Source organism: Ochotona curzoniae, unplaced genomic scaffold (assembly GCF_017591425.1).
Source record: "Ochotona curzoniae isolate NIBS_2020 unplaced genomic scaffold, NIBS_Ocur_1.0 contig_1274, whole genome shotgun sequence".
Taxonomy (NCBI): domain Eukaryota; kingdom Metazoa; phylum Chordata; class Mammalia; order Lagomorpha; family Ochotonidae; genus Ochotona; species Ochotona curzoniae.
The window spans coordinates 25427501-25440591 of NW_024465023.1; the positions used below are offsets into that span (position 1 = coordinate 25427501).

Consider the following 13091-nt stretch of genomic DNA (forward strand, 5'->3'; position numbering starts at 1 on the left):
AGAAGCAGACTTAAAGCACATCCTTCTGACTTGTCACTTTTTACCACTGATAGCCTAGGATAGCTAAAGAAACCTGGACAGCCTCCTTGGCCCAGGCTGTGACTCTGAGGATGGAAACCTGGCACCAAGCACGATGGAGACGAGCGGAAAGAGCCTGTATATCCTTGAGCTACAAGAGCAATCCTGCACAGTTCTGTATGCCTTCATGTGATAAACAAAACAAAACAAAACAAACCCCTAATGTTTCCTAAAGAATTAAACTGCTTAACCTGCTGCTAGTTTTGGTCTCCATAACTACTTGTTATGAAGCGATTTACTTCTCCAGATACGTTGAAGCTCTGCCTCTTAGGACCTGTGGCTATAGCCTTATTTCAAAACACAACTTTGGCAGAATCGTTTCCTGGCCTTTTGGTTAAGATCAAGTGTAAGCTTCAGCAAATGAAATCAGGTTAGGACCATGGCATCTTGACTTTGGGTGGGCCTGAAGGCAATATGCCTGCCATTCTTAGATATAGAGGCACACAGGGACAAGATGGCAGAAACAGATTGGTGTGACGCATCTACAAAGCACAGAATGCCAAGGATTAGCACAAGCTAGATGAGGAAAAGAAAAATCATCTTCTACTGCTTTCAAAGGATAGCCCTGACAACACTCAGATTTCGAGCTTCTAGGTTCCAGAACTAGAACATTTATATTTCTGTTATTTTAAGCCACATAGCTAGCAATACTTGGTTAATGCACTACCCTCATGAAGGAAGATGTAAACAACTCATTTGGCTCTACAAAACTGTTAAGACATGACTTTGCAAGTGGCATGTGCAAAACATTTGACATGTTTTAGTCTTCAAAATGCTCAAACTGAAAAGCATTGTGAGGATAGATACGAAGAGAGGCGACACAAACCTGAACAGCTTACGAGAACGTTACCAGAAGAGGCGGCAGGAGCAGGTTCACTCTGCCCTGCATCAGCACTGGTGACATCGCTTGAAACACTGCATGAAGTTTTGGTCTACTTACTTTACTGGGACACAAACTCTGAACGAAGACAGCTATTCCCAAAGCACAGCCCTGGAAGAACAGCTGAAAATCTATAGATGTTAGTTCTAGCAGGAGGAAGCTATGGGAGACAGCTACCTTAGAACACCTAAGAGGTTCTTATAAAACAGGCATACAACAGATGCTAAATGCTGACTGAAGACAAAAGAAAAGGGGTTGTCTACTTTTGTGTAGGACCTTTCAGCTGCAGCAGAAACAATGAATGAGAGGAAATATTCTGTCTAAATATAAGATCCTTTAACCTAATAAAAAAAATAAAGTACACTTTAGAGGTACATTGAAAGGAACAACCCAAATGCTCATCAATGGATAAATGGATAAAGACCTAGTTGCATGTCTATTCTATGGAATATAATTCAACCATAAGCATCAATTAAATACTGATTCAAAGATGGAGCTTAACACGGGGTTAGGAAAAAACTATCGAAATGCAGAAGATCATGTATCATATCCTCTACTTCTATGAAAACAGAATAAGGGTTTTCAGGAGGAAGGAGGGGGTCCGACAGGTTAACAGGTGTAGGCTTTCTTTCAGGGTGATGAAAATGTTTGGAACTAAATAGAGGTGGTTGTTATACAACATTGCAAGTGTTACTACACTGTTCATTTTAAGATGGTTTATGTTACAAGCTTTTCACCACAATTTTGAAAAGAGTGACAATAGTTTACTGAAGGACAAGAATTTGCTCTGTGGTAAGTGAAGCTGTATACAGAATCTAGTAATCTCTTTGCAACAAAGTGGCAAATAAAAATCACAAACAACTTCAAAGGATCCTTCAGTGAAACCCCATTCTCTACTGGAGACTAACCAATGACTACCCACAGACGTTTTTTAGACTTCCCATTATAGTTCCAACGCTTTCTTCTTGTACATCACAGGTAGGCATAATGCTTTCAGAGACGACAATTATAAATAAATCTTTAACAAAGAGTTTTAGAAAAAGAGAGACTACAGTTTTCACGCACACTCATGCTGTAACAAGATACTGCCCAGACAGCCTGATAATATTCTGAGTATTCCTTACGTATTCATCAAATCAACACTTTGACTACAACCATCTTGAATTAACATGACGAGTACAACTTTCCTACTGCTTTTTTCCCTTAAAGAATAAATTTCCGGTATGATGCACATGTTCTATCACAAAACAGTTTTCCATACTTTTTATTTAGGCCTGGCACGATGGCTCAGTGGTTGGGCCCTCACCTTGCATGCACTGGGATCCCATATGGGCAGTTGTTCGTTTCCTGGCTGCTCCCTTCCCATCCACCTCCCTGTTTATGGCCTGGGAAGGCAGTTGAGGACAGCCCAGAGCCTTGCGACCCTGCACCTGCATGGGAGAACTAAATGAGGCTCCTGGCTTTGGATCAGCTCAGCTCTGGCCACTGAGGCCATCTGGGGATTGAACCAGCAGATGCAGGATCTTTCAGTCTCTCATCTGTGTAAACCTTCCTTTCCAATAAAAATACAAGAAATAAAAAACAAAAAAACACCTTTTTTAATTTGAAGAAGAAGCGAGACGGACAGTTCCCATCAACTGCGTTAGTCTCCAAATGCTCACATATATCTGGGGCTTGCCCAGGCAAAGCCAGTAGCCAGGAATTTACTGTCGGTGTCCCATGTGGGAGGACAGGAATCCCGCCCCTCAGGAGAGGCACTAGCAGGAAGCAGGAACCAGAGTGAAGGAGCAAACTCAGGCAACTCAACATGGAACAAACAACTCAAGCAGCAGGGTAAGTCATCAGCCAATATAAAACACCAACAATCTTGCAAGTGAGGCTAATGCGGGAAACATCGGGGTTACGGTAAAACAGGACTGGAAGTGACATCCCTGCTTGCCTCAAAAGTGGCCTTCGAGAAATTCAACTAAATGACTGAACAAAGGCCTTCACCTTGTTGAATCCTATTCTAGAGGCTGTACAACTTCAAAAAGTATTGCTACCATGGCCTGAAGAGTTATGTGTAGACATTTTCTTAGCTTTACACAAAAGATGTGGACTTTTTATAAAAGATTTACTTATTTTTATAGGAAAGGCAGATACACACCGAGGACATACAGGGAGAAAGATCGTCCATTTGCTGGTTTGCTCCCCAAGTGGCTGCAACAGCTGGAGCTATGCTCATCCAAAGCCAAGAGCCAGGAGTCAGGAGCTTCTTCTGGGTCTCCCACATGGGTGCAGGGTCCCAAGGCTTTGGGTCATCCTCTACTGCTTCCCTTGGCACAAGCAGGGAGCTGGAAGGGAGGTGGAGCAGCCAGAACACAAACTGGTGCCCATATGGGATCCTGGCACATGCAAGGTGAGGATTTAGCCACTAGGCTACTGCTCTGGGCCCAAGAATATGGATGTTAATAAGGAAAGATTAACCTGGTTTGAAACTTAAGTATTGCAGTGCAAAATGGTAGTTTAACACACACACACACACACACAAACTAAAGCTTTGGTTTTGGTTAATTACATAATAAAGGAGCCCCTATGGTTCACTTCACATGCACACATGTTTCCAGTTAAAAGCTGAAACAATACCCTGGAAATAAGAAAACATTAAAATATTTATTGTCTATCTAGGGTATGTCCTGTTTCTATCACTAGTGTGAAGAAGGGTTACCTATCTGTTCAGTAATTTCAATATGCATCAAAGTTTTCCTTTCCATGTTATGCACCTCATATGCAGCAGACAGTAATAGTTAAAGAACATTTTAACGACCAGCAATTTGTCCATTGTTAAGTTCCTATCAGTCTAACAACAGTGTACTGATTATTCATATACATCTGAGAGACACATCTAAAATGTGGGAACAAGAATGTTTCAGTCTTCTCACAGCTTTCACATTTCAATCCTGCACAGTACTCAAGCCACTGAAAGCCAGGACTAACGAGGAGTTGTGCTGTTCGAAGAGACCAGAACATCCAGAGGCAAGTACTTCCCCTGCAGTAACATCATTAGAGTTCCCACTAGACTAATATGAGGCATGTTTGATATTCATTTACAAGTGTCTAATTTTCGTTCACAGATACCAAGCTTTTACAATTACATAATGCTAAACCGGTTTCATAAAGAAGAAAACACCCTTTGCATTGACAGGTCCACAGCACCTAACAAAGTAACTAAGGTATGGTAGGTGGCTAGTAATTATTAAATAAAAATAATGTATGACTGAGAACCAACAACTGAGAACTTAAGAATGAAGTGAGCATAATGAGACAGTATGGAAAACCACAGGGCACTTACAATGATTCTGTCCACTGAACAACTGTTTTGGAGCTTATCTGAAACTATCTCTGGAAAGATACATAATTTTTCTCTCAAGAGAGAAACCCTAGGAACCACACAAATAGATTTAAGATGCCATACACAAGAGACAGCGAGTCCCACTGTCAACATCCTGTAAGGAATGGCCAAGGGCAGTATCACCAACAGAGATGCCTTGAGACCAAGAGGATCACATCTTGAGTAGCAAAATGCCCTGTTAAGCTAGTCTTTGAAAGTTTTACCTTGGGAAGAAAAGATGACAACCTTGATAAACATGTGACTAAATGTCACAGCTTTGAGGACAAAGATATAAGGAAAATAAAAACAATGCTTATGTCTGTCCACGAACTAAAAGAAGGATAATAAGGGGCAAGCATTTGTCCCAGTGGTTAAGATGCTTAGGCAGCACAGGTCTCAGCAATGGCTCCTGACTCCAGTTTCCTGCTCATGTAGACTCTGGGAGGCAGCACTGAAGGCCAAGCAGCTCAAGGCTTGCCAGCTGCTGGAATGACCTGCCCCAGTTTCCAGCTGCTGGCTGACCCCTAATCAGGGGGCTGTGGTAGACATTTGGGGAGTGAACTAGCAGACCAAGGTTCTGTCTCTCAAATGAATGAATTAATTTTAAAAAATAAGGCTTCTCTATTTTTTAAAGGGATAATTTGGAGTGGTCCTATGATGCAGTCATTAAGAAAGATGCCCACATCTCGGGCTTGCTGTGGTTACCTAGTGGAAAAGTCCTCACATCACAATGTGCTATGGGATCTCATATGAGGGCTGAGTTGTGTCCTGGTTGCTCCACTTCCCATCCAGCTCCCTGCCTGTGGCCTGGGAAAGCAGTAGAGGATGGCCCAAAGCCTTGGCACCCTGCACCCGCATGGGAGACCTGACACCAGGCTTGGGCAAATAACCAGCAGTCAGAAATCTTTCTCTCTGTATTTCCTTCGCTCTGTAAATCAGCCTCTCCAACAAAATAATCTTTTTTTTTTTTCCCCCAAGATGCCCTCATTAGCAAAGAGCTGGAATGAAGTGGAGGAGCCTGGATCTGAACTAACACCCACACAGCTGGCAATTCATGCCGCAGCTTATCTCACTGCACCACAATACCAGCTTCTTATTGATCTATTAACAACATACTTTCATTTTATGTTCCCTCACCAGGAATGGAATAAAAACTGACTAACTTTCTAAGAATGCAGTCACCACTGAACTTGACTTAATGAGCTAAGATATTCAATATACTCAGCTCACAAGGCAAGGTGACTCCCCTACATCCTACAACCGGCTTGATGATTCACACTGGGTATATACACCTCTGCTCTTTTTCTGTACCTGCTGATGCAAAGTCTTGAGATGAGAATGATGTAAAAAGAACTCGCTATGACAGCTAATTCTCACATTTCACATTTAAAAAAGAATCCACACTCTACTTTGTTAATTATCAAAGGAAAAACAAAATAAGGCAGGGAATATTTCACAGTTATCAAATTAATTACAAGCAAAGTAATGCTAATTTCCAAATGCTGGCAAGGCTGTGAAGAATGGTCTAATCCTGAAGTCCTGGTGGCCAGTATAAGCTGGGACAGTCCATAAGGAGAGGCATTCAGTGGTTTGAATCATGATCACATTACATCCACGTACTGTGAAGTGTACACTGACAAGAATCTACCGTAAAGGAACATTTCAAATCCAGAAAAGAATCTTTAAGGCAGGAAAATATTTATTACAAAATTCCCAGTAGACACAAATAAAAATAAAAACACAAAAATTCTAAATTAATTCTGCATTAAAAAATGAAGTGTTGGTATGAAAATGAAGTAGCAACACAGAAAAACACTCAACAAAATAAACATGATACAAAATCATATTTTCATCGTGATTGTGCCATTAAAAATATGTATGGGCATACTAAAAAAAGAGTATATAATATACAATGGAAGGTGGTAGCTGCTTGTCGTTTAGACTTATTGCCAAATTTTGCAAAATAATGGGTATCATTTAAAAAAAAAGGGTATGTTTTGAAGTCTCATCTTCTCACAAAAAAATCTTACAAATCCATGAGCCAAATAAATTTGAAAGTAAAGCACATTATATATTTCCTTACTTGCAAGGTAGACAGCTTGTTGCCATATTATAAGCACCAAAAAGATCCTCAACCAAGTATATTTACTTGGCCTTGGTTGATTCAGCTACTGCCCGATGTATCGGGTCATAAAATCTTCCGTGCTCAGAAGGCCTGGACACGTTCTTGGGGAAATGCTGCTTGGGTTGCTGATGTTCAGAAGAAGCAAGAGAGGATGGCATTTCAGTGACCAGGGTCATAGATGACCAAGGGGCCTTTCCCTCCTGTATGGTTCCAAGTGAAAGGAAAAGCAGGGCAAACACTAACCTGTGGCTACATTAAACAACTCTATCTCCCCAAATGTATAATACCCCCAAACCAAGCCTCCGCGGTAGGAGCCTGGGAAGCCCTGAGGCTCTTACAAAGGGGTCAATCTGAAGACAACAGCAAACTCTACAAAAGAACAGAATCTCTCTTTTTCTTTGTCACTATGATGTAGCATTCCAAAAATTCCAAAGAAACAGGAGTCAGATCTGGGCTCACATCTGGTGAGGTTTCTTTGGGAACCCTCCTCCCCAGCTGGACTACTGGACTCAGAACTCCAACCACAGGAAAATCACAGGATCTGTGGTCTGACCATGGAGTGCACAAATCAGAACTGGGCCTCCATGGTTGTTGAAGACAGTGCAGTGGATGGCATGCCTAGATGTACATGGGGGATACGACAATCAGATCATTGAGGCCTACAAGCGATGTCTAGCACCATGGAGGGCAGAAGACATTGGACAGCTCTCCTGATCGAGCCTTGACAGCAGGTACCCGGGCAAATGGAGAATCTAAGGTGGATTATGTCACCAATGGACCTTGGGAGGATTTCCCCATCCTTGCAGCAATGAAATCAACAGCATTTCCGAACTATGAACACCACTTGAGCAGAATCCTCAGAACACATTCCACCTCGGGGACGCTGGGGGACATCGGGTGGTCATCCCCCATCCCTGCGAACTGATACAGTGGAGCTACTGAGAGTAGCCCTTTGCCCTTCTCTCCCCACTTTCCCGATACAGGAAGGTAGCAAGGAGATTGGAAACAGCTGTCTCATCCGCTTGCCCCCATTCCTTGATGTTCCCCACCCTAACCTGCGGTCCCTATGGGCATGTACTCTTCTTAACTATGTAAACATCATCAAAACCAAAATAAATAAATAAATAAACCTAAAAATAAATAATATAAATAACCAAAAGAGAACTAGTCAGGTTCCCACTCAACTACAGTAGAAGGCGAAAGATGCATATGATCTGAAGAGAAACCAGAGTATGCCCACTTTAACTATAAATCATGGCACATAGAAAAAACAAAACTCATGCATCATTTAGAAGTCTGGGTATTTTTGTGTGTGTGCAACAGCAGGATTTCTTCACAGCGGGTCAAGCGCAAGGCTCAGACATGCCCAAACAGCGCCCCCCACCGTCAAGTTCTTTAGCCTATGAGACTTACCTCAGGTCTGAGCGTGGCTTTCATGCAAGCTGGGCAGAGAGGTCCATTTCGGGAGAACTGGAGGGGAAGGTGCCGAGTTCGACCATGACACATTGGCTCCTCACATATCAACCAGCCCTGCAGAGAGAAAACTCCAGTCAAATCACCATCATTTCAAACATAAGTCAGAAACCCTTCTTTTTCAAACCTTCTCTAGAGAATCCAAAATTCGCTCTAGTTAACACATTCTCCTGAAATGCTGGACACTCCTTAAGTTAAAAAAAAATCACAATCTTGTTCTCTTGGGTTAGAAGGAAAGTCTGCCCTTAGTAACATTATCCAAGCTTGCCAGTGCTACCTGTATCACTGACAGAATGTACACCAGGGGGACTCTGTTGGCAAAGACCACTTCAAAGTGCAGAGTTCACCACACAGAAATGAATGGCCACGCCAACAGCTGAACGGATGCAGGCTATTTACACAACTCCTGCCTGCAGTCCCCTCCATTAAACCAGTGCACCAACAGTACTTACCTTGTCGGCTGGCCACATCAAAGTTAGTGTTTAAAGTGTTCAGAACTAGGTATACAGCACGGCTTGTCATCAAGATTCTCCTGTACATGTTCTTTGCAGGTATAAAACTGCGTACAATGTTTTCAAGGACAACTCCAACTAACCACTATGTCACTGAGACTTGAAATAGCCACTGCCCACTTCTGGCCCTTTAGAACTCTTCACTGCAGCCATATAGGGAGTAAGTCAGTGGATGGAGGACTCTGGCCTCTCTCCCTCTCTCTTAAACTCTGTCTTTCCAGTAAAACTAAACCCTTGGGAAAAAAAGGGGGACTCAGCGACACAACTCTTTCCTACTTCTAGAGCGAGCAAAAGCAGCATTCACACGAATGCTGTTCACCGATGCTCGGCCCGCTGCTTCCACATGCTATTACCCCAGGCATTACCTGAAACAAGCTATTCCTGGAAGCAGCCTCAACCCAGTGAAGGCGAAGATCAAGAATCAGAGCTGGCTCCTTTAAGGCTTCCACATAAAAGGATGGTGCACTGGAGAACTCTCTGACGCCAATCATGCTCCCATTAAGGAATACAAAATTCATCCAATCCATTCACAGTAAGCTTCATTCCTACCCGAATTCACTGAGCTAATCTACTATATTATTCTTTAAAGATTTATTTTATCTTTATTTGAAAAGCAGACTTAGAGAGGGAGAAGGAGGTATTTAGACAGAGGTCTTCCATTCATTGGTCTACTTCCCAGGCAGTTGCAGTGGCCAGAGCTGAGCCAATCGGGAGAGGGTGAAAGGAACCAGGAGCTTCTTCCGGGTTTCCCACATGGATACAGGGGCCCAAGCACCTAGGGTAGCCTCTGCTGCTTTCCCAGGGCACAAGCAGGGAGCTGGATCAGAAGCAGAACAGCTGGGCCAACAACTGGTGCCCATAAGCCATGTGAGCATCACAGACGCAAGTTCAGTCTGCTATGCCATAGCGCTGGCCTTGGCTATACTACTTTAAAATGCAACCTGAATGTTCCAGCTTAGGAGTTCAACAAGTCTCCATGATTATATACCTGGAACTATATGACAAACTGAGGAATGCATCCACAGGCACAGGGTTTCAGGAAATTACACTGTAAATAGGAAAGGGAGTTCCACATGCTGAAAGATTAAACATAATTCAGTACTTAGCTCTAAGAAACATCTTGTGTAGTAATAACTATAAATAAGTACAAACTGCTCAACAATACAATTAAAGATGGAGTTATGCCTAAGAGACACCATCGCCAACACAGCCGAGTCAGAATATAGTTCCTTCTAACACACATGCAACTGAGTGTTGCAATTCCTAGGGCCTAGTAACGCATTTTCTTGATTGAAGAGACATTTATATTCACATTCTAGTATTTTTGAATTTTTGGATTATAATCGACAGGTAGTTTAATGAGGTATTTGCTTCAGAAAAGTTGTTAAGAGAAGAATGTGACCCACAATCAGTGCCTTGGAATTACTAAAACAAAGAGACTTGAGCTGGCTCTGTTCTAGGCATGGGTGAGAGAGCGGAATGCAATGGCACTGACCATGTGAATAGATATTACATTTTCAATGCAGGCTACAGCCATTCAAGGTGAGCTCAGTCCTTTCCGTAAGTACCAATAAGCACGTTAAGGAAGGAAAGGATAAATTCAAGCACAGTGTCACTGAAAAATGCAGTACCGAACCATCAACATATTATTGTCCCTGTAGGCTTGTTAAGATTTTATTTCATATTCGAGGCTTTCTCTGGTTTGGAATATGTAGCTAGTTAACACTGCTAATCACAATTACAATTCATTCAATTTGAAAGAACATAAAACACAAACAAGCAGCCAGGTAGCAACTACCATGTTTTGAGATAAGAAATTATTAAGCACCAGAATACAACCTAGAAGTTAAAATTATTCTAATATAAAATGTTCAAACAGCTGAAGTTCTTTTCAGATGTTTTCAAAACTTGATGCCATCAATTTACTACAACTTCATGACTCACTGGGTGAGCTGCCACGGGGAGACGCAAAGTTGTCATTTCACCTGCTTTTAAAGCAAACACCCAACTCTATCTGTGACAAAGCTACTGACTCAATGTCCTTTCAAATCATATAGAACAGAGATAACATAATTTGTCTAGACTTCCTACCAGTTATAATTAACATTAAAGAGGTCTTTTTTTCATTGTCACCTCTCTATTCAGTGCTTATTTGGGTTTGTTTGTACTTACTATCTGTTAATCTCCCTTTACAAATGACAACAATAACTAGTGCTATTATGCATGGAAATTAAACATGCTGATAACTCCGGGAAGGGAACTGGGGCTGAAAAAAACATTACAAACCTCTAACTCTTCTTGCCTCTTGTTTTACTTTGATAATTAAGCTTTCGATCATGGTGTATTTCAAACAAAACCCTTCTCTGGGGAACAGACCCTCATCATACTCCATACAGGCTTTACTGCAGGTCAGTTTTGTCAGACAATGGGGTTAACTCTCTGTCCCATAAACGAATTTTAAGACTATGCTAAATCTAACTTTCAAGGAACATTTGTGTTATGAAGAGTAAATATTCCAGGTCTTCGAAAATATTCCATAATGGGGAGAAATTTCGCAATACAAGATCTCACAGTTAACTCTGCCTCTCAAAGGGGATGAAAACAAAAGAAATCAAAACACGAATGGTGTACATACTTACTTTGAGCCATCCCCACCAAAAAAAAAAAACCCTTATTTTCACTCCCCAATTTCTCAGAAAGATGTTTGCCATCCCAATCTGTTCTTATTATGCAATGCCACATGCAAATTGTCACAACAAGCAGGAAAAGGTCAGTAAGTTTTCAGTTACCTAGCCAAACCACTTTCATAACCAGAAGGTTCAAAGGAGGTGAAGGCAGCTGGCCCAAGAGCAAAACAAACCTGCAGCAGAGCATGCAAAGCTCTGTCACCTGTTGCTTTAATCTCAGCATATCACTAATTCCTTAAAATCATTGTGTACGAAATTGTGTAAAATGCTGATTGGTTCTGATTGCTAAATTATATTTCTGAGACCTCAACTAAAATGGTTTCCATCTGCACATGCTAAAAAGGGATCGATTTCCACTTGTAACTGAGGCGTTTCTGTTAGTTGCACCTTAAATACAAACTCTTATTCATTTGTGTACATTTGTATTTTCCGGAAGGATGAATTCAACATGGTATCGAGAGCTGGAAAAGTCATTCACAAAAGGCTCTCAAAAATATCTTTTAAATAGATGAATACAAGGAGAAAGTTTATGAAAAACAGTAAGGAAAGGACATAAAATTTTCTGGAGAAAAAACTTATAGTCATCATTCTCATGCCCTTTAGTGAAACACATGTTGGAACCTTTTTCTTTCATTTGCGATCAGTTACCAACTGTGCCCAGCAGTCTTTATTCTCAGATTTATCTATTTTTGTGCAAAAAGCACAGTTATAGAAACATATGCAGAGGCAAGGGGAGAGATCTTTCACCTACTTGTTAATTCTCCAATTGCCTGCAAGAGATGGGCCATTCTGAAGCCAGCAGCCAAGAGTTTCTTAGGAGTCTCGCACATGAGTATAGGAGCCCAAGGATTTGGGCCAGCCTCCACTGCTTTTCCAGACCGTAAGTGGAGAGCTGGATCAGCATTGGAGCAGTCAGGAAAAGAACCAGCGCCCACTTGTTATGTCAGCGCCACAAGCAGAGGCTTAGCTTTGCTACACCAGCACACTGGCTCCTACATTTTTCCTTCATATTCTCATTATTACCATCTTCACAGCAGCCCAGACCTCCAAGGTGCTGTACTGCAGCAGTCTCTGCTGGTCTCCCTGATGCTGTCCTCTACTCAATGCAGTGCATAGAAAGTCCAAGCACAGCTTCCCAGGACCCTGTATTTCCATTCCCAAGTCATATATCCTACACAGACAACGCACAACAAACATGTTGCTCTGGCTTTCAAATCTCTATAGCCATATCCTGTCCTTTTGTTCTATTTTTATTTTGAATTATTGAATTTTGTGGTACAATTTCGTATAGACTGGGATCCCCCCCTCAAACTCCCACCCCCTGACAGATTTTTCCCATGTTGCTACAATAGTATAATCCTTCATAATGAGTGATAATTCCATCAGTCTCTTATTTAAGTGTTAGCATTTATTTTTAACGGAAAGACAGATTTACAGAGAGAAGGAGAGACAGAGAGAAAGATGTATTCACTGGTTCACTCCCAAATGGATGCAACAGCCAGAGCTGAGCTGATCCGCAGGAACCAGGAGTGCCAGAACCTTCCTCCAGGTCTCTGACATGGGTGCTGGATCCCAAGGCTTTGGGTCATCCTCAACTGCCTTCCCTAGGCCATAAGCAGGGAGCTAGATGGGAAGTGGAGAAGCCAGGGCATGAACCAGCACCCATATGGGATGCCAGCACTCTCAAAATCTCAGCAAAGATGTAGCCAGTGAACCATCGTACTGCCCATCATTTTCTTAAGACATGCTGTTTACCCCATCAGATTGGTCTTGTCACTGTCCTCCAAGATAATAAATGCCTCTTTTTACCTCCTGTTTGTGCTGGAGAAGCTATGCCTAAGCACCCATTGCTTCAGCAACAGTTCTTTCTCTTTGGGGACTTTCTGAAGACTCAGGGATTTTTTCCTTCTACTTCACCTGACACACAGTGATCAACACTGCCTGCTAACCATTTTGCTTTTTTTTT

The 13091-nt window shown here is 41.9% G+C and overlaps 1 protein-coding gene across 3 annotated transcripts in view; it reads right to left on the reverse strand.

The window, feature by feature from the left end:
- POLA1 (DNA polymerase alpha 1, catalytic subunit) overlaps window positions 1-13091 on the reverse strand; it is a 288880-nt gene that overhangs the window by 95282 nt on the left and 180507 nt on the right. For all 3 annotated transcript variants that reach the window (XM_041000162.1, XM_041000145.1, XM_041000155.1), the window contains one exon: window positions 7867-7983. In XM_041000162.1, coding sequence (XP_040856096.1) covers window positions 7867-7983 — 117 coding nt within the window. The remainder of the gene's footprint in view (window positions 1-7866; window positions 7984-13091) is intronic.